The 23,958-nt window shown below is 36.6% G+C and overlaps 1 protein-coding gene across 1 annotated transcript in view; it reads right to left on the minus strand.

Annotated features, from left to right (window-relative positions):
- Window positions 1–325: 325 nt before the first annotated feature.
- Window positions 326–23,958, minus strand: part of LOC135215807 (lachesin-like) — a 395,715-nt gene continuing 372,082 nt past the window's right edge. The window contains exons 2-9 of the mRNA XM_064250792.1: window positions 19,959–20,197; window positions 18,569–18,699; window positions 16,970–17,095; window positions 15,543–15,699; window positions 15,177–15,283; window positions 5,215–5,354; window positions 3,232–3,356; window positions 326–2,272 (exon numbers count right to left, since the gene is read on the minus strand). Of these exons, the coding sequence (XP_064106862.1) occupies window positions 3,235–3,356; window positions 5,215–5,354; window positions 15,177–15,283; window positions 15,543–15,699; window positions 16,970–17,095; window positions 18,569–18,699; window positions 19,959–20,197 (1,022 nt within the window). The 3' untranslated portion in view covers window positions 326–2,272; window positions 3,232–3,234. The remainder of the gene's footprint in view (window positions 2,273–3,231; window positions 3,357–5,214; window positions 5,355–15,176; window positions 15,284–15,542; window positions 15,700–16,969; window positions 17,096–18,568; window positions 18,700–19,958; window positions 20,198–23,958) is intronic.

Below are 23,958 nucleotides of genomic sequence, written 5' to 3' on the forward strand. Positions count from 1 at the left end.
TAAGTATATCTTAGTTTTACCAGACCACTGAGCTGATTAACAGCTCTCCTAGGGCTGGCCCAAAGGATTAGATATTTTTTTTAAGTGGCTAGCAACCAATTTGTTACCTAGCAACGGGACCTACAGCTTATTGTGGGATCCGAACCACTTTATACTGTATCGAGAAATTTTCTATCACCAGAAATAAATTCCTCTGATTCCGCATTGGCTGAGCAGAGGATTGAACTTCGGACCATCGAATTGGTAGTCGAGTGCGAAAACCACTTGTCCAACGAGGAACTAATTAAGTAGTAAAACTAGACAAAATGGTTAAAAATAAAAACAATCATGAGGACTTTTTATTGGCAGAAAAACATACAAAATATTGTATAATTCAAACCACAACATATAAGATTTAAAATCACTTTCATTCACACTCATGCTTCATACATAATGTAATATAGGAATGCTCACATCACCTTATATACATACATACACTTTAAATTGCACAACTATTTTTATACAAATACCTTACTTATAAAATGCAGCATGACAAACCCTATGGATTCAACAGTAACCTACGTACCGTCTCCTGAAAACCGTATGGTTGTAAGCTATGAAATTTGGGAAAAATTGTATATCTCCTACAATTCACATAAAAATGAATCCAGTAATAATTAGCCTAAGTATTCTTATTGCCTCGTTAAATTCCGAATTGTAATTTTATGATTCCTTAAGGGGAAGTCCACAAAGTACCCATTTTCTTTGTAATATTTGTACCTTTTTAATGGACCACATTGTTCAGCTTCCTGAGTGTTAAGGTTATGCTGATAAAAAAAATAAAAATAAAAAACTGTCCATTATCTGCATGTAGTGTAACTATTTACCAATCACCTGCAACATTTTTCAGCATTGATAAACTGAAGTTAATACAGCATTAATGTTACAACAGAAAGCTGACTGTCATATCCTTTAAAGTTAACATTTGTATTACTTTCCCCTTTTTATTGAACAGTGATCCTGACAGTATCACATTCTGCACGTACTGGAGAACAAACTAACTATGTACAGTGTGTATGTTATTGAAGCTTGTGACCACTGTATCAGGCATCACAGCTTTTTATTGTTTAACCCCTGCACGTGTGATATATTAAATTGAAAATTATCCCTGTGCATTAAACAACATATGCCGTACTCTGAGGTGAGTATGCGGAGGCTAAAATAGTATTGTCCCTTGCAACCATGTCGTCTTAGTTTTTATAAAACTACTGTTTTCTTTCATTTCTTTCCCTGTGCATTAAACATCATATGCTGTACTTTAAAGTTACTATGCGGAGGCTAAAATAGAAATGTCCCTTGCAACCATGACTTAAGTTTTTATAAAACTACACTTTCTTCCCTTTCATTTCTTTGTATATAACTTAACATCCAGCACATGGAGCAAGCTCAGATATCATAATGTCTTGGGAATGAGCAAATTGAAACATTGAGATCATAAAACTGGTGGTAAACTTCTCTCAACTTTGCATATTTTGATTGTGATGATGTAATAGTTAACAGTAGCTTAAAAGGCCACAGTTAGGGTATACAGTACATTTATAGTACCTCTGTTCAAGGTGTATATAATTTTTTAAAACAAAATGTAAGCCATTTGAATGAATTACATCCCAGTAAACAACATTGACTTTCCTATGATTAATAAGTACTTTTCCTGCTTCTTAAAAGATAAGTATTTACTTCTGCTAGAATGTTAGTGAAAACACTAATGTAAAACGGAAAATGAGGCCCAAGACAATTCCACTACCAAAAGTGGTAAATTTACTTTAAACGCAATTCCTACATATGAAAATTTTAACTATTATACATCTATCATATATAGGCACATCCTTCAGTGGTAAAAATCTGATTTAGTATTTAACCAATTAATAAACTTTCAATCCTGTACCACCTAGTTTGTAATAAAATAAATCCGAAACCTATGAATGCCCTGGTTAACTTAAAATCATACGAGCCATGTCACTTGGCAGTATGGTAGCAACAATGCAAAGAAATACATATGCTATGTGTTCTGCTATTTCTTTCCAAGTCATATTGCTGGAAACTAAAAGACTGAATTTATACAAATAAACTATTCAATGTATGCAAATATAACGTGGTAACTATTGCTGATTTTGTGAAGAAATAAGGGCCAACAGTGAAAAGATAAGGATGTGGTTCATCTGAAGACTGGGATTATCACCCCCTGCTGTATAAAGCAGTAATCCTGGATATCGGATATTTGGTACAGTGTGTTCTGAAAAAGAAACAAACTTGTGAGTATTTACTCTTCTTAAAGTTTAATGAGTTTTATATACTACTGCAATTTCTCATTACACTTTTGATAAGTATTTTGTCTTAGATATACTAAAATTTTCGAAAATTCTCAAAATTTATTTTGAAGATGCACTCACATCCAAAAAAATTTTATCAGTACTTTGAACAGTCAAATCATGATTAAAATGAAAGGACTTACTTCTTTGCAGCCTAAGTGTAGCTAACACCTGCATGTAGTTAAAACAGATATTATTATATAATATCTTATATATAATTATATATATATTATTAGTATATTTATTCCATATATTACATTCGTATATTTTATACATACATATATACATATACATATAATATTCATATATCGTATATATATACTCATCATACATATAATACATACATATATACATACATATATACATACTATATACAAACATCTATACATACATATATATATATCATAAAATAAATCTATATATATATATTATATAATATATAAAATGTTTTATATAAAAATTCACAACTTTGAGTGTCAAGATTAAGTCTTTTATCTTAATGTTGCAAACACTTCTACAGTAAATTCATCAAGAATATACGTAATGTATCAACCTTTCCACCGGTAACTTAAACTCATTTACACAAGTTACTGTAATATTACTTGGCATATTAGAATGAAAAAACTAATTGTACAGTTTTCTCAAATTACTGTTTTGTACTAAAAGTTTTAAATTTCTACATTAAAGTTAAGAGCTAAAATGCACAAAATGTGCACAGCGTGATACAGTACTCATAATGCATGTTCAAGATGCCAAGTGCCTTTCGTGCAGTGGTCATGCTCTGTAGCTTAAGGCAAGATCATCATACTAAGAAGTTGAGGGAAGAAGAAGACTAGCATACATGGTGAATTCCCAGCATACAGGAATTCCAAATGCTGCCTACCTCTCAGTTCCTGAAGAAGATGGCAGCTAAGAGGGCGAGGATTGCCTTGGTAGAGGGCGTGGGCGTGTAGGTAGCAGAATAGCTGAGGGAGCCACACGCGGGCGGGCACACGGGCGTGGTAGTCTCTACAATGACCAGAAATAATACAGTCACAAGGGGCAAGGCAGATGCCAGACAAGAAGCAGCAGCAGCAAGAATTGGGTTCACCATTTTGTGTCCCATAGACTTGATTCATTTGGCAGTGCCTTGACTTCATCTGACAAATGAATACAAGTAAGCTCAGGCTTCACTGCCAAGCAAACTGCAGGGTCATATACTGTATGCACTGTACTACTGTGAAATATTGTTACACTGGTTCTATCAACTTTAGTATGAATGTACACTGAAGAGGTTAATCTTCTATAGTGTGGCACTCCTACCAAAATCATTATTACTGTTAACAATATTCTACACAGGATATTTAACAGAGCTAGACATACTTTGATTGAATTGTCATGCAGTTTAATGGAAATGATGAGCCATGCTACTACTAGTAGCATCTGAAAGTTACAATTAAAAGCTTATGCCACTTAAAATTAAAAGCAAATTTCAGGTTTTAAATTATATTCAAGAGCAACTGCAAATACTTTTCCATTGTACTTGGCCCTAGATGCACTGCCAATATGTACATGGATCCCCGAGTTCCAACACTTGGGAAAAATTTTTTTCCTATTAAATTAGCATATTCCAGTTAAAAAATAAGGTCCTGTCTAATGATCACATTCAGACATGAGCAAAATAATGTCATCCAATGTTGGTGGCACTTTATCCACCTGAAAAGCATGTGGCATTTGTTATATAAATTAATCTTTTTAACAGATTGCTCTGACGTATTTATTACCTACCATATTGCACCCAAATGAAAGCACAATATACTGCAATCTAAAATCTGGGAGACAAGAAAAGAGAATAATTCCATTCAGCAGAAAGAGCACCATCATAGATAAGCTTAATGCAACAGAATGCTAGTCTGAAAATTGTACAGCACAGTACAGTACACAGTATTTCTGGGCTTATATTTTAATTCAGTAAACACATGCAACAATAGTTTCATATTTTGTCAAGTCATGCATTTCCTACAGATGTTATGTCCCTCAGTAAATGATTCCATCTTCACTGTTGCGCCATAAAAAAAAATTTCTAGCATGATGCATTACAGATTATAAATGTATGGTTTCACTGAAAAGGCTAATGAATACACTTTTGCAACAGTATTTCAACATGGTTCAGATATAATCTAAAGATACTGTACTAGCACTACCAAAAGTATAGTAAGGTAACTTCTAAATTGAAAATTCTGCTATTTTGTACCCCATTGGAAAATAAATACTTTCAAAGGGTGGCAAGCAGTAACCAAAGTTTGAAAGGAGTACCCTAACTTACTGCCCAGGTCAATAAAATTCATCCTCGGAGCAACATTTAACTATATTGGTAATTGCATACAAGACAGGGGTGTTATTGCAATAGCTGTATGAGTTTGCATATTATCAAATGGATTATATTATAGTATTTAAACAAATTCACACCAGAAGAAAGGATACCATATGTATATATAATGGAAATAAGACATTATTAAAAATAAAGTATCAAAACTTCTATAACTTTTAATAACTTCATGGGAAACTTTACCCTTGGAGAATTTGTTGAATACCCAATTTTTACCCAAATACACTACTGTACTGCTATTTAATTCACATCATGAAATGTTTCCCCTTCTTTCTTTACAGTCTTCTAAGACTGGATCAAAATTCTACACTAGCATGCAAATCCTGGAGTAATTGTTCTAGTTGAGGTGCCATCTACCTGTAGAATTGCCCTTCTTTTAAATTGTGCTGTGAGAAATTCGTTGATATGAAAGTAAAGATGCATTTCAGATCACCTAAGCTTAACTTTTGACAATATCAGTGGTAAATTACAAAGACCAAACCTTCAAATACAACTTACCAATAAGAGTGACGGTAGCTTCAGATTGACCCAATTTGTTGGTAGCCATGCAGGTGTAATTTCCAAATTGTCGTTTCTCAATGGTAAGAACCCTGAGTGTAGTGTCTGTAAACTCGTCAGCACTTGCAAACTGAGAGACTCTGAAATGTTGCAGATAGTTATAATGATGCCATGGTAGATTGATCATATATGACACAAAACATTTAAAAATGTCTTTAAACTAAATTCTTTAAGCTACATAATTGTACATTACTATTGTGCTTTCATTTAAAATTAATAGAAGGCTGCACTGGTTGTACAGATCCATAAATCAAATACTATGTTTATGCTTACATTAACCCCTGTAGAGGGTAATGTCATCATTGCACCTCAGGTGGTGCACTGTAGGCATTACTTAGGTTCTGTGCAGCATCACTTTGGGCCCTAGCTACCACCATTTTCATTCCTATTACAGTACTTTACATTCATTCATAATCTTTTTCTTCTGTCTTAACATCAAAGTGCAACTGCTATATTTTCCTTCTATTACACCTTTCAAACCATTTTCCATTTTACTGTGAATTTCCATTTCAGCATTGAATAACCTCATAGGTCCCAATGCTTGCCTCTAGAATTCTATACATACCTAACTTGACATGTTTGCTCACGGGTAGACAGTTCTTTATTGAAATAAATATATCACGTGGAAATTCCTATAAACTTGACTGATTAACAAAAAATTATGCCAAGCAGTCTTCCTTGATATTACCAAAATGTTTTATTGGGTAGAAAATTTAAAAACATTCCATTTCATCAACTTGGTGTATTTTAATTCCCTAGCTATGCAAATGGGTACGTTCTAAAAATGATAGACAATTATATTTGTGCAAAAAATAGTTACCAAAGCCTAATAATCAGTGCAAAAATAAATAGTTACCAAAGTCTAAAAAACAAATACGTACGCACTGTAGTCAAAAGAGCTTTTACAAATTAATTTCTTTAATAGGATGAATAACCCCCTTAATTAGGTAAACTTTTGTTTTCAAAGATTTGATTGAATCGAGACCAACAACATCTTAACTTGCTGTTGTGCGTAGACTCCATTGGATTTCCTGTTGTTTTTCTTACTTTTGTTTTGACTGATACTTGCAGGATTGCATATAGTAGTTTAGTCATTTTTGTTTTTGTTTACAATGTTACTTGTTGTATTCGAGTTATTCCATGCAGTCATATCTAAGGTACTCCAAATTTTGTCCTGTGATAGGATTAAAATAACCTTTGTATGTTCCTCACTGGAACCAGGAGCTAATTAAAAATTTTTAGATAAAATAATTTGCCAAAGGTTCAGGGTTTCAAGGTGCCTACCCTGGGAATTTATGGAAAAATTCAATTAAGAAAATACATACTGTATCTAGGATCTCTTGAGAAATTGTACCAGAATTGGCTCTTCTTCTTTTACAGTTGATGTTTATGGACATAAGCCACATGAAAAATGGTAGTTACAAAATTTTCCCTTCATTCAACCCTTCCATAAAAATGCTGAGAGTGAATGCAAGAAAGGTGTGTTACTTGGTGACAAGCATTTAAATGAAAAATGGAGAAAGTGAGAGGAATTATAAATGATCTCTTAAAGCCTATTGTACTGTTCTGCTGTATCATATATCGTAAGGCAGAATGAAAGCAAGAGCAGTACTGTACTACTAAGAAAACAAATTTTTGGTGCTACCGAGTGCTCACCACTCCTCGAGTTGATAAACTCACTATGGATTGGTCAGCTATAGCTAGACACCAAGGCAATATGTAAAGGTTTAATTTTTTCACTAAAATAACTGTGCCATGGTTAAGTTTACATGGTATTAAGATTTACAATTCTAAGCCCCATGTAAGTTGGGGGTCATTTGTAAGCTCACACATGAATTTTGAAGTTCCATTGTCCCACAGTATTAAAGGTTACACTCCTCAATATGAAATTTTGCACTTTTTGTAGATATTAATTTTGTTTCCACACCTGTGGGGCTTTAGGTTGTGACTTTCATTATGCCTCAGATAATTGTGAGTTTAGAGGGAGGATGCATGCAGCTCCTTCATATCTTCTCTCTCTCTCTCTCTCTCTCTCTCTCTCTCTCTCTCTCTCTCTCTCTCTCTCTCTCTCTCTCTGTTGTTTTCATATACCAATGGAGCTTACAAGTGTAATGCTCACAAGATCTCTGCATATACAGAAACATTCATTCATTGGAGAGTTCAATATTTTTTCTGAAGCCTTTAAGTTTCTTTACCTGATGCTCATGTCCAGTATGTCTCTCCTTGAAACAAAATTAGTGCTAAAGGGTGAAAGTGGAAAATTTTGTCAGTTTTGGTTTGCACTTTTTGATTATTTGTCCCTTCCAAGGTAACTCTTCCTCAGGAGACTGCCCTATCACTTAAAAGACTACCTCTCCTTTAGTATCTGGCTTTGTCCCACCTACTTGTCTTCCAACTTCACCTGCACCAGTGTCTTTATCCTTCATTGTTATGTCCTTCCTCCATTGTATGCCTTTGGTAGATTTTATAAGGGCTGCTGATTTTTCTTTTGTAGATTGTTTGGACTGGTGCATTTTTAATTTTTGATATCAAGCCATGGATTCATGTCGGGACTAGCTGATTGCAATCTTGTTACCTTTGGCTATGTCTTTGGTATTGCCTCCTCACCCATCTGATATGCCTGTGATTTCCACATTATTCCCTACAGTGCCTACATCATGGACAGTGAACTGCTTGGTTATTTATTAAAACTAATTTATCCATGCTGACCTTGACAACTGCACTTGTGGCTTTGACTGATTCCACCAAATTGTTTCTTGTGGTTGCTGCCTTCATCTTTGGCATCTGTTTAGCCGTGAGAAGAATAAGTCTATCACTGGTGTATTTCAGTCCCGAAAAGCATTTCCTCCATGCAAAGATGAAGGGCTCACTATGTTCAACTGTGCCCCTACTACCTGAACTGGTTTGCTGGTACATTTCTCCTGCATGGAATTACGTGGCTGAAAGGTCAATGGCATGGTAAACCATCTACTCGTAATCTGCTGATGTATAGCCAACTGGTGGAGGTCAAGAGAAACTTTCCTACCCTGCTTGTTAATAGATACCAGTATACAGTAGTTTCCTTGCTTATCAACACAGTGGAGTGACCCATTGCACACCATTGGCAATGTTAACAAAGCTAGGAGTGTATCATCCATTCCAAGATGCTGATGTGCAGCTGAAGGTTATCCTCTGTCCACAGACCTGAAATCAGGTACTTCACAATGTCAGAACAGAATGTTATCCACTTTTTTTTTTCTCTCTCACTGAGACTGATAAGTCAATTATGGGAATGGAGTACCTCTTTATTGCCGAGACTTAGTCTTTGGGGCCCCATACATCTATTAAACAGCCCACTGCTTTATGGAAAGCTCCCAGTCTGAAACAGATACAACTTTAGCTCTACCACAGTGTGGTTCCAAAGAGACCTTACATTAGAGTTTTTTTCATGCTCGTATCTCCTACTTTTGCCCTCCCTTCTGTACTGTGAAAAAAGTCATTTATGATTATGGGTTTTGTAATGGACAAACAATGCACAGTGGACCCCTGTAGTCGCGTTCTTTACATTCGCAGACAAACTTATTTGCAGAATTCTCTATGGACCATTATTCGTGGGAAATTGGTGTATTAGCGGTATTTTTCTATGAGAAATATCCACAAATTACTGTATTTTCATATCAATTTCATGATTAAATGCACTTTGTGAAAAAAAATTTAAAAAACCAGGTATAAACATATTTAGTGAATTTTTCTTGAGTTTGAACCAACAAAATTGGCAGTTTTAAGTATTCGCGGATTCTAGCTATTTGCAGGGCATTGATAATTGTGGGGGAAAGGACCCAGAGATGGACCCCCGCCCTCGTGGTAAGCAAATACCTGCGTTATGTTGGCCACCCATCAAAAATTGCTTAAAACTGCCTGCGTCAATAGTTAAACCACTCAAGATCCACTATACAAATGCTTATAACTGTCTACTTGTTTTCAAACACCAAACGTATCTTAAATTATCACCCTAAACTAAATTAAATATAGTTAAAGTTATTTTACAATGTTAGCCTTAATAATATGTGTATGTAGTACCATACTACTATATACTAGCCTATGGCTTACGGCTAATAGGCTGGCTACATATGCATGTACTACTATTATTCACGTGGGCCTGTTTTGTTTTACAAGGAGAGGGAGAGAGTTAAGAGAAATATTAAAATCATGTAAATCACATGGGTATTTAGCAATGGTGTATGTTAATAAAGATGACAATGATTTAGCTGTGCAATCCGATGAATAATGATGATAATGCTATGCAGCAAAGCATCTCTTCACTTTTTCACATGACAATGTTACTATATTACATATATACTATACTATTACAAATAATAACATTCCTCTGACGTTTAGGCTTCTTTCCCACAACACATAAAAGAAGCAGGGCTTTTGGAAGCCACACAACTTACCAATTTATGTACGTACAATTTAAAAAACGCTGCGAACGCTACATTTCAGTATTGCAACATTAGTAAACGTGGTTAGGCCAGTGTTGCCAAATGGGAATGGCAATTTCTTGCTAGATTTTGCTCCATAAAGTGCTAAAAAAATTCACAGCATATGCCACATGCCTCCCAGCTAATTTCAACCGATTGCTCTCCGTTTCAATTTAAATATGTTTCTAATGTAGTGTACTTGTACACTACTTTATATAATTCCTAACAATTTCGAAACCTATTTTGTTAGTCCTGAAAATGGTTATGCAAGATTTCGTTTTTTTACATGATATATCAAACATAGTAGAATAAAAAAAATGTTCAACTTAACATCATCAAGATTTTATGCCAAAATACGTATGTTAGAAGTATTAAAAACATAATGCTAGTCTTCCTGCCAGATGCTAGATTTAAAATTTTCCTGCTAATTACTACCTCAAGAAAATGAAAGCTACCATTAAAAATGCTGAATTGGCAACATCAGACCCAACCTGCAGCACATCGTACTAGACAACTATGCATTTTATTAATTTTGTTTTGTTTTGTAAAATTATTTTGAAATTATATTTACAGTAAAAACAGTAAAACTATGTTTTATGATGAGTTTACAGCACATACCAAATATGTGGGTAGTTTGTAGAACAGTGAAACTACTTATTACATTGTGTGCTATAGTACGTATACGAACAAGAGTGTAGGTTTCGTGACTCACAGCAATCTTCGTATGTATTTTTTATGTTAATATGTATGTTAACATGTATTTTGTGTATGAATACACATTTGTGATAAAAAAAAGTTTACTGTACAGATTACAGTACCATGCTGTAATATTAATGTAATCACAGGAACATATAGTAATCAATGCGTACTGTAGTGTATTTATTTGTCTTGAAAAATGTTTTCCCCAAGGTCAACAGAGGTGGAGCCGAACCTGCGCATGAGCAAAGTACACGATACATTGCATCTTTATATGCCTTCTCTCGCGTCTTGACCTCTCATTAGCGTTCTTTAATTCGTTTAGTCAACATCTTGGTAAATTCGCTTCAGTCATTTTGTTCATCCATACGATGGCTCCAAAACGTCCTGCTCTTGCTAAGGCTTCTGGCAAAGAGCCTAAGCAGAAGGTAGAGCTGCTTGACATGATCAAGGCAGGAAACAGCTTCATGGCCTTAGGTTGCCATGATGCGGTCAATGAAAGTACGGTCAGGCATGTAATCAGTAACATTTACAAACAAAAGTTTTTACAATGTACAAATAATGCCATATGTATACATATATATGTTGTAACAATTAATTATTGAATTTTCTTTATATTTTTGGGTACATCCAGGAGGAGGAGGCCGAGATAAAGAAGGCATTAAGCATGTTTCCTGGTCAGCGCTAAGAAAATGAGAATGGTGCGAGACCAGGATGGTCGTGCGGATGAAGTCTGCCTTGGCACTGTGGATACATGACTATCATATGGAGAACGTTCCCCACGGCTGTGTATTCATCGGTGAGAAGGCACGGCAACTTTACACCAAAATTTCAAATGGCAGCAACATAGCACAAGAAGCAGAATTCTTAGGCTTCGATGAAGCCTCAATCTGAAGAGGAAGTGTGCACCAAGGAGGACCTTCATCAGCTCTTCAGGGGTTTCAGGCCAGCAAGGGGTGGTTCCAACGATTCATGAAGATGTTCCAGTTAAAACGTGTTTCGTTGCATGGTGAAGCTTTATCGGCGGACACTGTAGAGAAATACGCGGAGAGCTTCAAAAATATAATCAGCAACAAAGCTACTGTCCAGAACAGGTTGGTTTTAACTTTGTAATATTATTACAGAGTATAAAATCATATATATTTTAACTGCATTCCCTTATTAATAATATTACATATATTAACCGAATTCCCTTTTTTTTTTTTTTTTTTTTTTTTTTTTTTTTTTTTTTTTTTTTACAATTTCAGGTGTTCAATATGTACGAGACTGGCCTCTTCTGGTAGAGGATGTGGTCACGTACGTATTTTATGAAGGACGAAGCCAGAGTCTCGAGTTTCGAGGCACACAAGGATAAGGCGACCCTTATGTGTGGCAATGTGGCTGGCTTCATGTTGAAACCAAGACTAATTTACAAGTCTGCAAGACCAAGGGCCCTCAAGAATAAAAATATGACAATTTGTCCAAAATTGCATTTTTCCTAACTATACAAACCTGAGGTCCTTTTACAATAGGAAGGTACTAGCGGCAGTTGGATAGGTCGTAAGCTTTCGAACAAGGGGTTCGGTAGTTAACTGCTTGTCCGACAGGCGCGCGCGCGCGACTGGTAGGTAAACAAATCACTTTTGCTTTTGGCCCAAGCAAAAACTGCAGAAGTGTGGCAATGTGGCTGGCTTCATGTTGAAACCAAGACTAATTTACAAGTCTGCAAGACCAAGGGCCCTCAAGAATAAAAATATGCACATGTTCCCAGTGTTCTGGATGCATAACTCCAAGGCCTGGACCACCAAACTCCTCATGGAATGATGGTTCCATCAGAGCTTTATTTCACAAATTAAGGAATACCTCAGCGACATGTGTATAGAGTTCAAGGTCTTGTTGCTTACGGACAACGCCGGTAGCCACCCTGTTGATCTTTATTATGAGGGAATCCAGACCGAGTTCCCCCTGTGAACACCACCTCCCTTATGCAGCCCATGGACCAGAGCGTGATCCATGCCTTAAGGCACTGTACACCCGGAGCTCCCTCGATCATCTAGTGAAGGTAATGGACAACAGTGAATTTATGCTGAAAGCATATTGGCGAAAATTCACGATCGCTACCTGACTGAATGTTATCAACTGACCACAGGGATATGGAGGAGACCCTAAATTCCTGCTGGAAGAAGTTGTGGCTGGAGTGTGTGAATGATTATAAGGGATTTTCTCCTCATGAAATTAAACATTCTGCCATTGACAATGCAGTCAAATTGGCCAAGATCCTTGGTGGAGAAGGATTCCATGACATCACCATGGATGAAGTTGGAACCCTAATCGACACTCACTTCGAGCTCCTGACAGACCAGGATCTAGAGGTGATGACAGACTCTGTCATCGAGGACGAAGACTTGGCAGGTTCAGGGAATGAGGGGGAGGAGGACGGGGCCCTTACCTTGGACTTTGAGTGGTTACATCAGGTTATTCAAGGAGGTGATGGAGACTACATTGGAACGGGATCCTTGCTTAGACCATGCCTGAAAGTTCGTTTTAATAGCATTGATGGGCATTGAGCCCCTATGCACACCTGAGCAGAATGAAGGAGCAGATTCAGCAGCTGCCTATCACTAGTTATTTCTCAGTGGTGAAGAAAGCCTCTCCAATCCCTGAAGCGCCCCCTGAAGAGGAGGAAGGGAGATGTAGCTCCGCTGCTTTGCTGTGCAGTCATAAATTCATTTTCATTTGACTTGCACAGCCAATTCATCATCATCAGCATCCTCAGTCAACATTCAACATTGATCACAGGCGAGTACAGTACCCATTTGATTTACTAATCTTGGAAATATTACTATACATACAAAGTCTTTTAGCATAACAGTTTAAGGTAATACTGTACATATACTAATGTATTTGGCATTTTAACAGTTTTTTAATTTTTTACAGGTATGTAGTAAGTATGTAGTATTTTGCTGTTCACTGCACAGCTACATTACGTAATTCAGCACTGTCTTCATCCAACACTGATCACTGATGAGTAGTATTCATATGATTAACTTTGTATATAGCGTATGTCTGTAGTATTTATGTATTGTGTATATACTCCTAGTAATTTTAAATATTAGTACACCGTAGTGTATCCAGGTGTTTGAAATTATATTATTAAAGTGTCTGAATGATGCTAAAGTGTTTCACTATCCGAGGAAATAGTAGTAAGTTTCCCTATGATGAAATTGGGTAATAGTATGTATATCTAAGACTACTTAGATTACAATAACCTTTTGCATATAGACTAGCTTGTGCAACAACAGTATCTTATGAAAAATTAGTTATGTGAAGATGCTGTTAATATTACAAATGTTTTACTTACTGTATCCTAAGATATCAAAATAAACGAATTAGCAAAGCCGGTTCTATATCCTGTTTTTTCTTAACACTTAGCCCAAAAGGAAAACATTTAGTTTGTTTTATCACTGCCACAAATCCCTAACAATGCGATGTACATACACTCATTCTAAACTATTATTTACATACTACCAAAATGATCATGATTTTTTGTATTGAAAAATGAACGTTATTCTAAATGTTATTACTACCATAATTACTTTGGTATCATTAAAATGTCAAAAGATAGCGCTGCTGTTAACACTACTGTCATTTGATGTTCATATACATACGTACAGTAATTTGATGTTCATATACATACATAAAGTAATTTGATGTTCATATACAAAGTACAGTAATTTGACGTTCATATACATACGTACGTACATATTGTCAGCTGGCTGGCCTCTCATAGATAAAAGTTGATTTCACCGATATGGAATTAGTCCTCAAATAGGCTTTTTATTATGAAGCTATGACAATAATATACAAAGTAAAATATTGTTTTATTATGTTTATGCTTCGTTGCCAATCACAAACAACAATACGATAATCTATGACAATTATTGTTTGTATGACTGCGTTGTTCGGAGAAGTTATTTACGTATATACTACCAAATTAATAACAAAGTTAGAGTTAAAAATTAATATGTTATTACTGCTGTAATATTAAAATTTCTAAAAGGTTACTGAACGACAAGGGTCACTGAACGCAACCATATACCACTACGTTGACTAACTCGCGCACGTTTTCATTTTGTTGCTTGCCACTCCGAATACAAGATGATTTCAGTTATATGGAATTATTCCTTGAATAGGCTATTTATTATGAAGATATGCCATAATATATAAGGTGAGAATGGTTTTATTACCTTTGTCAGTTTATATCATAATGGGAGTCTCATGTATGATGGTGGTTATCGGACCGTGGCCGAGGCTTAGCCAACCGATAAACATAATATACCAACACAGGCAAACCCGCAATTCTGCAATTCATACCAGCGATATAGACTGAGAAGCGGTCCAAGGAAAAACCCGTGGCTAACTGATCCCGCGACTGCTGATCCGCAACTTAGGGATGACCCACTGTATTACCAAATTAAAGCATTTTCCATATACATCAACCCACTAATCCTAATATACAGTAATGTACATTCCTGTTGCCTACATGCTTGAGGGCAACGTAGAAAAATGAAGCTTCAGGATTATGTAGTAATGTATATTTGTCATTGTATCTTTAGATATGTTTGCATGGAAGTAAGGCGTTTATGAAAATAGTAACTTGTAAAAACTATGTGCAGTATTAGAAAAATGTTGGCTGTCCTTACCTTACCTATAATGCCAATTGTTAAAACAATGTACAGCATTAAAAAAAATGTTGGCTGGCCTTACCTATAATGCTGATTGTTAACTAAGGCCTCCTGCTTATGGATCCAAGTGATGGCTGCTGGAGGATAAGCTTCTACGTGGCACTCCAAATCCATGTCATATTGGAGAGCCTAAGGTATTATGGATGTGATATTAACATATTGTAGATAATTTGCCATTTTCAAAATCTTAGACAAATATTCTATGCTATTGAGTAATAAGTAGTTTATCAATGGCAGCAGATTCTAATAAATACTTTATTTTACATAAAGGCCTGGCCTATCTAATACTTACACTGGAGAACTAAATTCTTAAATCCAGTGCAATACTCAAGTCATTTTGAATTAGGTTTTAAATCATCAAGATTAACTTAACCAGAAATTCTTTTACCTGATATACTCGAGGACGAATAGCTGTCACAACTGGGGCAAACTCTACTTCAACATTGATGTTCCTGCGAGCACCTCGTCCCACCTGGTTTTCTGCAATACAGTAGTAAGTACCTCTATCCTCCTTGCGGACATTAGCAATCTGAAGGACGTTCCCCCTATTGATAAAAAAGAATCATAAAAGTTTTGATGGAGTTCTAAAATTTCAAGTTCAGAACATTAACATTAAAAATTGGTAAAAAACAATTTGGCAACACCTCAAAGTAGTACTTAAACAAGGAAGATTGCATATACAGTCAGTACCCTCAATATAATCTTCAACTAACATACACGTTTGTCATAGAAGGCATACCTTGTCTTAAATAGTCATAGTTTAAATTTTCTGGGTAGAAAATATAAAGGCTCACTAATGTCAGCTTAGCAAAGCTAGTTATAACATTATGCCAAAAAAGTCCTGAAAACATGTATTGAGCAAGGCCACTTTAACTATTTTATGCATTACTTTTAAATACTAAATGTTCACAGTTTTGTTGCCAGCTTATATACCATCAGCCTTTTGTTCTGACTGGGTTATGTCTGATATCCTACTCACCATATTGACAAGTTTCTCTGCACTGACTCGCACCAGTGACCTTTTGATGTCACAACACCAGAGAAATTACATAAGTCAATCTACAATAGAGGTATCAAAAAGTTTTGACCTGGTGAGGGAGGCGAAGGGTCAAAATAAAGGATCCAAGTTTATTACAACAACAAAGTATCTGACAGGAGAAAGCTTACCATCTGTGTTTGGTGACACTGAATATATAGAGAACGCTAATAAAATCTGTGATAGTATGTTTCCATAAAGGTTTGTCTTTTATGCACATTTCATACTTTTGTGAACATAGGTTTATTCTTCCAACTTCCTGTACTGTATGAACTGGTAATAGTATTTGTAATTATATGCATGTATAATCTCTGTATCAGTGTTATTCATTGGTATTGTTGTTCTTTCTGAATAAATGTAATTTTATAATTTTGAATTAAATAAAGCTTAGGATAGCAGCCAAGTTTCATTAACCTTGTTCATCGCAAAACCTAGACGTATTAACTAAAATACTATTGACAGAAGAACGGGCAGTCAGATGGATGTAGTATACACAAAGCTTCAAGAAGCTCTAAGATATGAATATTATAACTATGAAAAATATAGGGGGTCGTAAATGAAAACATTTGGGGGTACTGGTAACACAGTAACTTAAGTCAATTTAAAAGCAATATAGCTCAGATTATTTCTAAAGATATCTTGGGTAATTTTATAATTTTACGCATACCATGCTTTAGGAAAAACATTTTTCATATACGTACATACAAGTAAAAATTTTGTCTGTATTTTGACAGCTGTAAGTTACTTATGTCACTTCAAACTTACAATTATTATCTTACCTGTAAATTGATCCCCCTGTAGGAAGAATAGCATTGTTTTCTCTTCTCCAGGAGATATCTGGAATGGGCATACCACCAGCATAGCAGGACAATTCTACACTTTCGCCCTCGCTGGCTACCACAGACCTGAAATGAAAAACAGAAGCATTATAATACTTGTAAAAGGAATGGGGAAGATTTAGTGTAAAGAATATGAAACTATCTTAGTTTCCAAGGTATTTTACTATTTTTTACACTCGACTTTCGCCAGCAATAAAAAATTCTCGTGTCTTGACACCCAAAATATATAGAGTTATGGGTAGTCTCCTTAGTATTGGTAAAACATTATCTGGAAGAATAACTAAAATTGGGAGCCTTTATACAAAACTCCATACTAAGATAACGCCAGTTTTTAGTTATTCACTATCCCTTGAATCAAGTTATATAATGTACCATACCTTGTGGAACAAACATTTTTTTTCTAGCATTCTTTCAAAGCGCACAATAAGAGAACAGTATAATAGTATGAGTAAAATACTTGCATGAAAAACTGCGTTCTGTATAAAACTATTCTTAAAATCGTGCTAAGGGCTCTTTTGGACACTTGAGATTATGGTGTGGAGGCTATGGGTGGTTTAAGGCTCGACCCACTGTATTTTCCAGCTGCACCAAACGGCACAAATTTAAATAACTAACCAAATGGCACACATAATTAGATTCCCAAGGGGCAAAGATGTTATTCCAACCACTTCTCGAGAACATAAAGTTCTGTTTAATTATATAATAGATAAGAATTAAGGAAACAAAAGAAAACAGTGAGGTACGTACACATGTTCTGTCATGGGAATTTCTAGGATGAACGTAATATTATTAAATTTCTTTATTTCACTTTATTTCATATTTCCTTAATGAATTAAAACAAATTACCTTCCAATAGAGGGTGAAATGTAAAACAACACATTGCCTAAGGGGTAAGGAAACAACCCACAAACTAATGAGAGGACATAGAAAACCAGTTAAGAATTATTTTTTGTTCTAATCAGACCTTCTAACACTTTAAAGTTTGCTCCCAAAGTCCGCATTTGCTGGTCTAAATCGCTAGAGAAGCAGCATTACATCTTAAAATTAATGTTGATAACTTTCAGATTGTAAATTTTATTTGGATTTATTTGTTTTTTTAAGCCATCATTTGTTTTTTTAAGCCATCGCCGCAAGTTATAAAGTTTGGCCAGCTCAAAAAAAAAAAAAATCTATTCCAAGAAGGATTAGTCCCCCTATCGCTTCCAACAACTGCACTTAAAGAAATAGTGCACTACAAGGATCCTGTGCACTATTATAATAGCATCGTTGTCAAACTCGATCTGTACATGTACCAGGTTGTCACAACTGCCCAGTACCAGTCTTTGATTCCCTTTAAAGTAAACAGCGAAGTCTATTGTTAAAATAGCTATTGATGATGAGGCTTTCGTGTTTGAGATTGGCCGTAATATGCCTCAACCACACTTCATTTTTTCTATACGTGTTTTACTTGGAAAATTAATTAAATAAAGGTAATGGTACACTTCTAAACTTTAAATTACAGTAGCGTAATGTAACAAGAGACGAGACAGCATAGCTCACCTGGTCGAGTTATCCGAAATGACAGGAGGCCTTCGTACCAAGAGTTTGACGTTGGCTGTGATTCTGTTGTTGATCCCAATCAAAACTTGGCACATGTAATCACCTCCATCGCTTTCCTGGATATCCTTGATCTGGAATACGCAAAATTATTACTATGAATAAGCTACATTGACATAATAGTGTTACTGCAAACTTAAGTGGTTACGTAATTAGCTTTTAATAATAACGCGAGGGTTGGAAAACAAAGGGGTGGGGGTGGGGGACTGACATGTAAGAATGTGATTGTTTTACCACTTGATGGTCTCGCTACTGACAAAATCCATTTTACTTCAGAATTTGATTAGGAAAAAGGTGCTGGGAAGGGGCTTAAGAAAAGCTATATTTGTATAAAACTGAAAAATGAATGCGATCAAACCCCATCCTTGTTGCGAACTATTCCCTACAACCTTCTAGCCTTACCTTGTATGATTAAAGGGAATCTACATCCCGTACCCGATTCTTCAGTGGAATTGTATAAAATATTTCATGTATACCAGTTTTCCAAAGGCGATGTCAAACAAATACTAGAGGCAAAGTGACAGTAAGTGGTAAAGTACGGTGGATGAAAATCCAGTGATGAAGATCATTAACATCAACAACGCAAAGGAAAGGCTATGGCACGGGGAGCTGAGAGGGGCGTTCAGTAATGGTGTTCAGAGCTACTTTAGATGAACAGTTAATCAGAAGAGGGAAAGAAAAATGAAGTGGAATGTCTTGTTAAGTTCAGGCATAATAGATTGGAATAACTTTATTTAATCACATTTATCGAATTGATAAAAAAAACTGGGTGAAGATTGAGGGTACCCAACGATGATTCATGGATTGCACTTACAATATTCACACCAAGGAATCCCAATTTTAATTTACAAACTTGTAAGGGTTTACAAATGACCTTGTTTATTGCCAGTGGGCGGGGTTGCTGATTACACGTTCTCAACAAATGCAAGAAATAAAGTTATGGTCCTTAACCGAGATGAAAAAAAAGGGTCAAGGTTAATCGGCATAAAATGACTCGGGCAGTAAGACACGACCGTCTCCCAACATTTTAACAAACACAACCATTCTGCGGATTCTATCAGAGACAGAAAAATTTTAAAAAATCGCCTTTGGAAACATCTGGGTTGGGGGGGGGGGGCAATACTGAAAGTTTGCAGCGTTTTTTCGGACCCCCACTTCAACTTTCTAGCCTTTTTATTTTACCTCAGTTCCCACTTCCTTTCTCCCATCTTGCTGTCCAACCACTCTAATTTCTCTTTTCACTTTCTTGAGCGCTTGGGGCTTCACAGCTAAATTTGCAGTTATCAAATCAGATTAAATCAAAGCTCTGAAAACGATGAGTGCCCTCTCATACCTGTAGGATGTACGTAGCGGACCCTTCGTCGTGTCTGAGAGCGTATCTAGAGTCCCTAAGGATAAGCGAAGGACCCGATGAGATGGGAAGATCCTGCACACCGCCCGACCCTCTCTTGACCCAAAGAACAGGGTAATCCTGCGCGTACTGCACCGAACATTCCAGCTGGATACTGGAGCCGATGTCAACCACTTGCTCTTTTGTGATCCAGCTTATAGAAGGCGTTCGAACCGCCAAACCTGAAAGAGAAGTAAAATCATGAACATAATGATATTGTCAGAGACTGAATACATTACAGAAAACATTACAAAACTTCTGTCATCTGTCAGTACTGCTCTGTATAAATATAGTGCAAACAACTATAAATAGACTCCTGGGTCACAAACAGAAAATATATAATTCATCATTATAGATAAGCACGATTTCAGACATAATACTCCCTGCGTACTGCAATTGCAGGGCGAAAGGGACACGAACTTTCAAAAGGCAACAAACATATCATAGACCGTCGCTTTCTCTTCCTCTTCCTCTTCCCATTAAGTGAAGCCTTAGCAAGCCGAGGTGGGGGTGGGGTTGGGTGGGGAGACTTAAACAATAAACTGCTGCTAGAGAGAGTCATCAATCGAAAGGCATTTCCGTAATGGACAAGAGGGCAATACACAAAGGAGCAAAATGCCCTATGTTATGAGGCAGTTGATTGATCTCATGGGGAGGCTGTAATGAGTATGCGTCTCTCGCGTTCGTCTCCCCTTCATTATCAAGTCCAAGAAGAGAGGTCGAATGTTTGTTTTAAGGCAGTGATGAATACCACTAGCTCGGCAACGTATCCATTTGCTGTCTTCGACTGTTTTTCGTGTTCCGGTTTTCTTCCTTTGCTGTTAGCCAAATATTTCTTGTATACAAAAAATAACTTCTGCCGTTGCTAGCCTCACTCACGTTCAAGTCGGGTCACCCATCCAAGTGCTAATCAGAATCACCGTTGTTCAATTTCACTGACGGCAGCAAGAAACCCTGCACACAGTACATTGAATCAATTGTAATGGATGTGTGAGGGACCCGAAATTATTGTTCTCATATGACCTGGATTTAGGAAACGCAGCATATACTAAGAAATGAGTCTAGCTAAAAAAAAAAAACTATCAATTAGAAGCTAATACACGTAATGACGTTTCATGAAGCTAGAAGTTAAGTCTATCTTAATTTGACTACTGAGCTGATTAATGTTGCTCCTCTAGGGCTGGCCCGAAGGATTAGATACTTTTACGTGGCTAGGAAGAACCAATTGGCTACTTACCAACGGGACCTACAGCTTATTGTGGGATCCTAACCACATTATACGGAGAAATAATTTCCTAATCACCAGAAACAAATTCCTCTAACTCCACGTTGGCAGAGCGGGGAATCGAACTCACGACTACCCATGAAGCAAAGACAAGGTTTCTTAATGATGACAAGTTCTCTTGTTTATGCAACATTACCGCTATCATAATTATTTCCTTGGTCAAAAGGTTATGCTAGTCTGTCCGAGAGTCAGCAGGCTTGCATTAAAATGTTACTAATGGGCTTTTACTGAAAATTTTCTTATTTTGTACTAATAGAGACTATTTAAAAAAGCAAAAAAGTTTTTCTAAGTATGTGAATATGTTCTTTGTATTAACAAATATTCGCAATAATATGAGTCATAGGCAAATTATTTTGTAGAACGACCGATGACAAGAATGTCACACTACTCGATTGAGAGAGAGAGAGAGAGAGAGAGAGAGAGAGAGAGAGAGAGATAACAACGATAAAACTGTATAAAAAAAAGGTGTGTACTAATACAATTTCACTTTCAATCCTATTTTCCTATTTATGCGTGACTCGTGAGTATGAGTGTGGTGTGTTATTTTTTTAGGGGGGGGGGGGTGTTCTTTCTCTACCTACGATGTTGTCTGTGAGAGAGGAAAAGAAATGGGGGAGGGAATGTGTTAGTATTTAACAGCGTTGCAACAAAGCAAGTTATTATAGAGAGAGAGAGAGAGAGAGAGGAGAGAGAGAGAGAGAGAGAGAGAGAGAGAGAGGCAGTCATCCGTCTGACTAACGGTACTTGGTATCACAGGAATGGCGTACGTGATAAATGTTCAATGTTTGTAACTACTCGTTGTTGGGCTAATTAATGTCTATCGCTAATTCCCAAAATAAACAACTGGGCCATATATCTTTGCAACGAGAATTGTATGATGCCATTACGGCAACAAAAGAATCGGACAAAATTCAGTTAGAATTTATGTGACGTCAATTGAAGTCAGTCTAATTTTACAACGGATTTGATAAAAGAAAGCAATGCAGTCACATGGAAACGGAATCGCGAGTTTTTCTTAATTAATCTAATGCTTATGATGAACTAGCACTAGCATAGCCGCGTCACAGTCATACTTCTGCTAATACTGAAATTCAAGGACGTTATTTATCATCTGCTTCTAGAGAATAATGTATTTTTTAAGTCTTTGCCAAACATAGAGATAAGAATAGAATTAACGTCTAAGGTTAAGACTAAATTTCACTATTCAGTTTTTTGTTTTATATTTCCTCTGCAGTTTTTCCTGAGTGCGTCCGAGCTATACTAGAGAAAAAGACTCCATGAAGTAATTATGAAGCCTAGTTCTCCCTCGACTGCTCAGAGATTAGAATTAAAACTTAAAACGTCGAAGGCAGAGAGTTGAACACGGCAACAATTTATTTATTTTAACCCTGCACTTCATTTTTTGAATTATCCGTCCGTTCGTTCGTTTGTCTTTTTTCCTTCACTCTCCCTCCCACCCTTTACTCTCTCCCAATGGCAACCCCCGCCGTGCGTCTCCGTCCGTCCCCAATTACTTCGGCCACCTTTCAATATGTCATTTTTATAAATTGCTATTCCATTGTGAAGTTTTCCACCCTTCATATGTGCTACCAACAATGCAGCGTGTGTATTCAAGCTGTGCGACTCTGTGCCTTAGCGCGAATGCAGACGAAGAGCGCAGAAACTGCGCTTCTGTAACTATAGATGGCTAAATGCTAGCGCCTCAGTGGCGTGGTTGGTATGGTCTTTGCCTGTCACCTCTGTGGCCGCGAGTTCAATTCTCGGCCATTCCACTGAGGGGTTAGAGAGATGTGTATTCCTGGTGATAGAAGTGTACTCCCGGCGTGGTTCGGAAGTCACGTAAAGCCGCAGGTCCCGTTGCTGAATAACTTCTGGTTCCATGCAACGTATAAACACCATACAAACAAACTATGCCTAAATGCTAACGACAATCTAAACAAACGGAGTTACTTTCCTAAGCTGCGTACTCTATGCGGAAGATTGATATCTTTAAAACGGTACAAAGACGAGAGAGAGAGAGAGAGAGAGAGAGAGAGAGAGAGAGAGAGAGAATGGCAACAAAATCGCCTAACCTAATGACTGCTAATTCAAGGCTCAAAATACGACCGCAATTAAAATACAGAATGGTCCGATTTATGATGTCATCCACAGAACTAGAAATGATATAGACTCTGTTGTCCTAACTATCGGGGTCATTACTTCCTGTCATTCATTATCTACTGTTGTTTTCGCGTTTCTCATCAGGCAGGCATTTTTCATTCCTAATTGAACAGTTGCAACAGACAGCTATAGACGCTGACTACACGCTCTCGCTCTCTCTCTCTCTCTCTCTCACACACACATACACACACACACACACATTAGTGTGTTTGTGTATCTATATTCGAGATAGTGTATGTGCCATATTCCAATTATTAGGGTTTAACGTCGCTGAAATAGAATTAAAATATTTGCAGTGTTGTTACGGTAATTTGAAGGTTTGACAAAAGTCGCAAACGCGCAGGAAGACAAATAAGTGATTAATAACTGCTCTAGTCCGCAGTGAATACACAACTGAATTCAAATATACCTTTGCTTCTCCTATAGCTGAATATTTTCCATTCACAAAACTGTTTGCAGATTAAGCTCTACATAAACCTGAAACGATTGTTTCAACCA

This window comes from Macrobrachium nipponense, chromosome 11, assembly GCF_015104395.2.
Source record: "Macrobrachium nipponense isolate FS-2020 chromosome 11, ASM1510439v2, whole genome shotgun sequence".
Lineage (NCBI taxonomy): Eukaryota > Metazoa > Arthropoda > Malacostraca > Decapoda > Palaemonidae > Macrobrachium > Macrobrachium nipponense.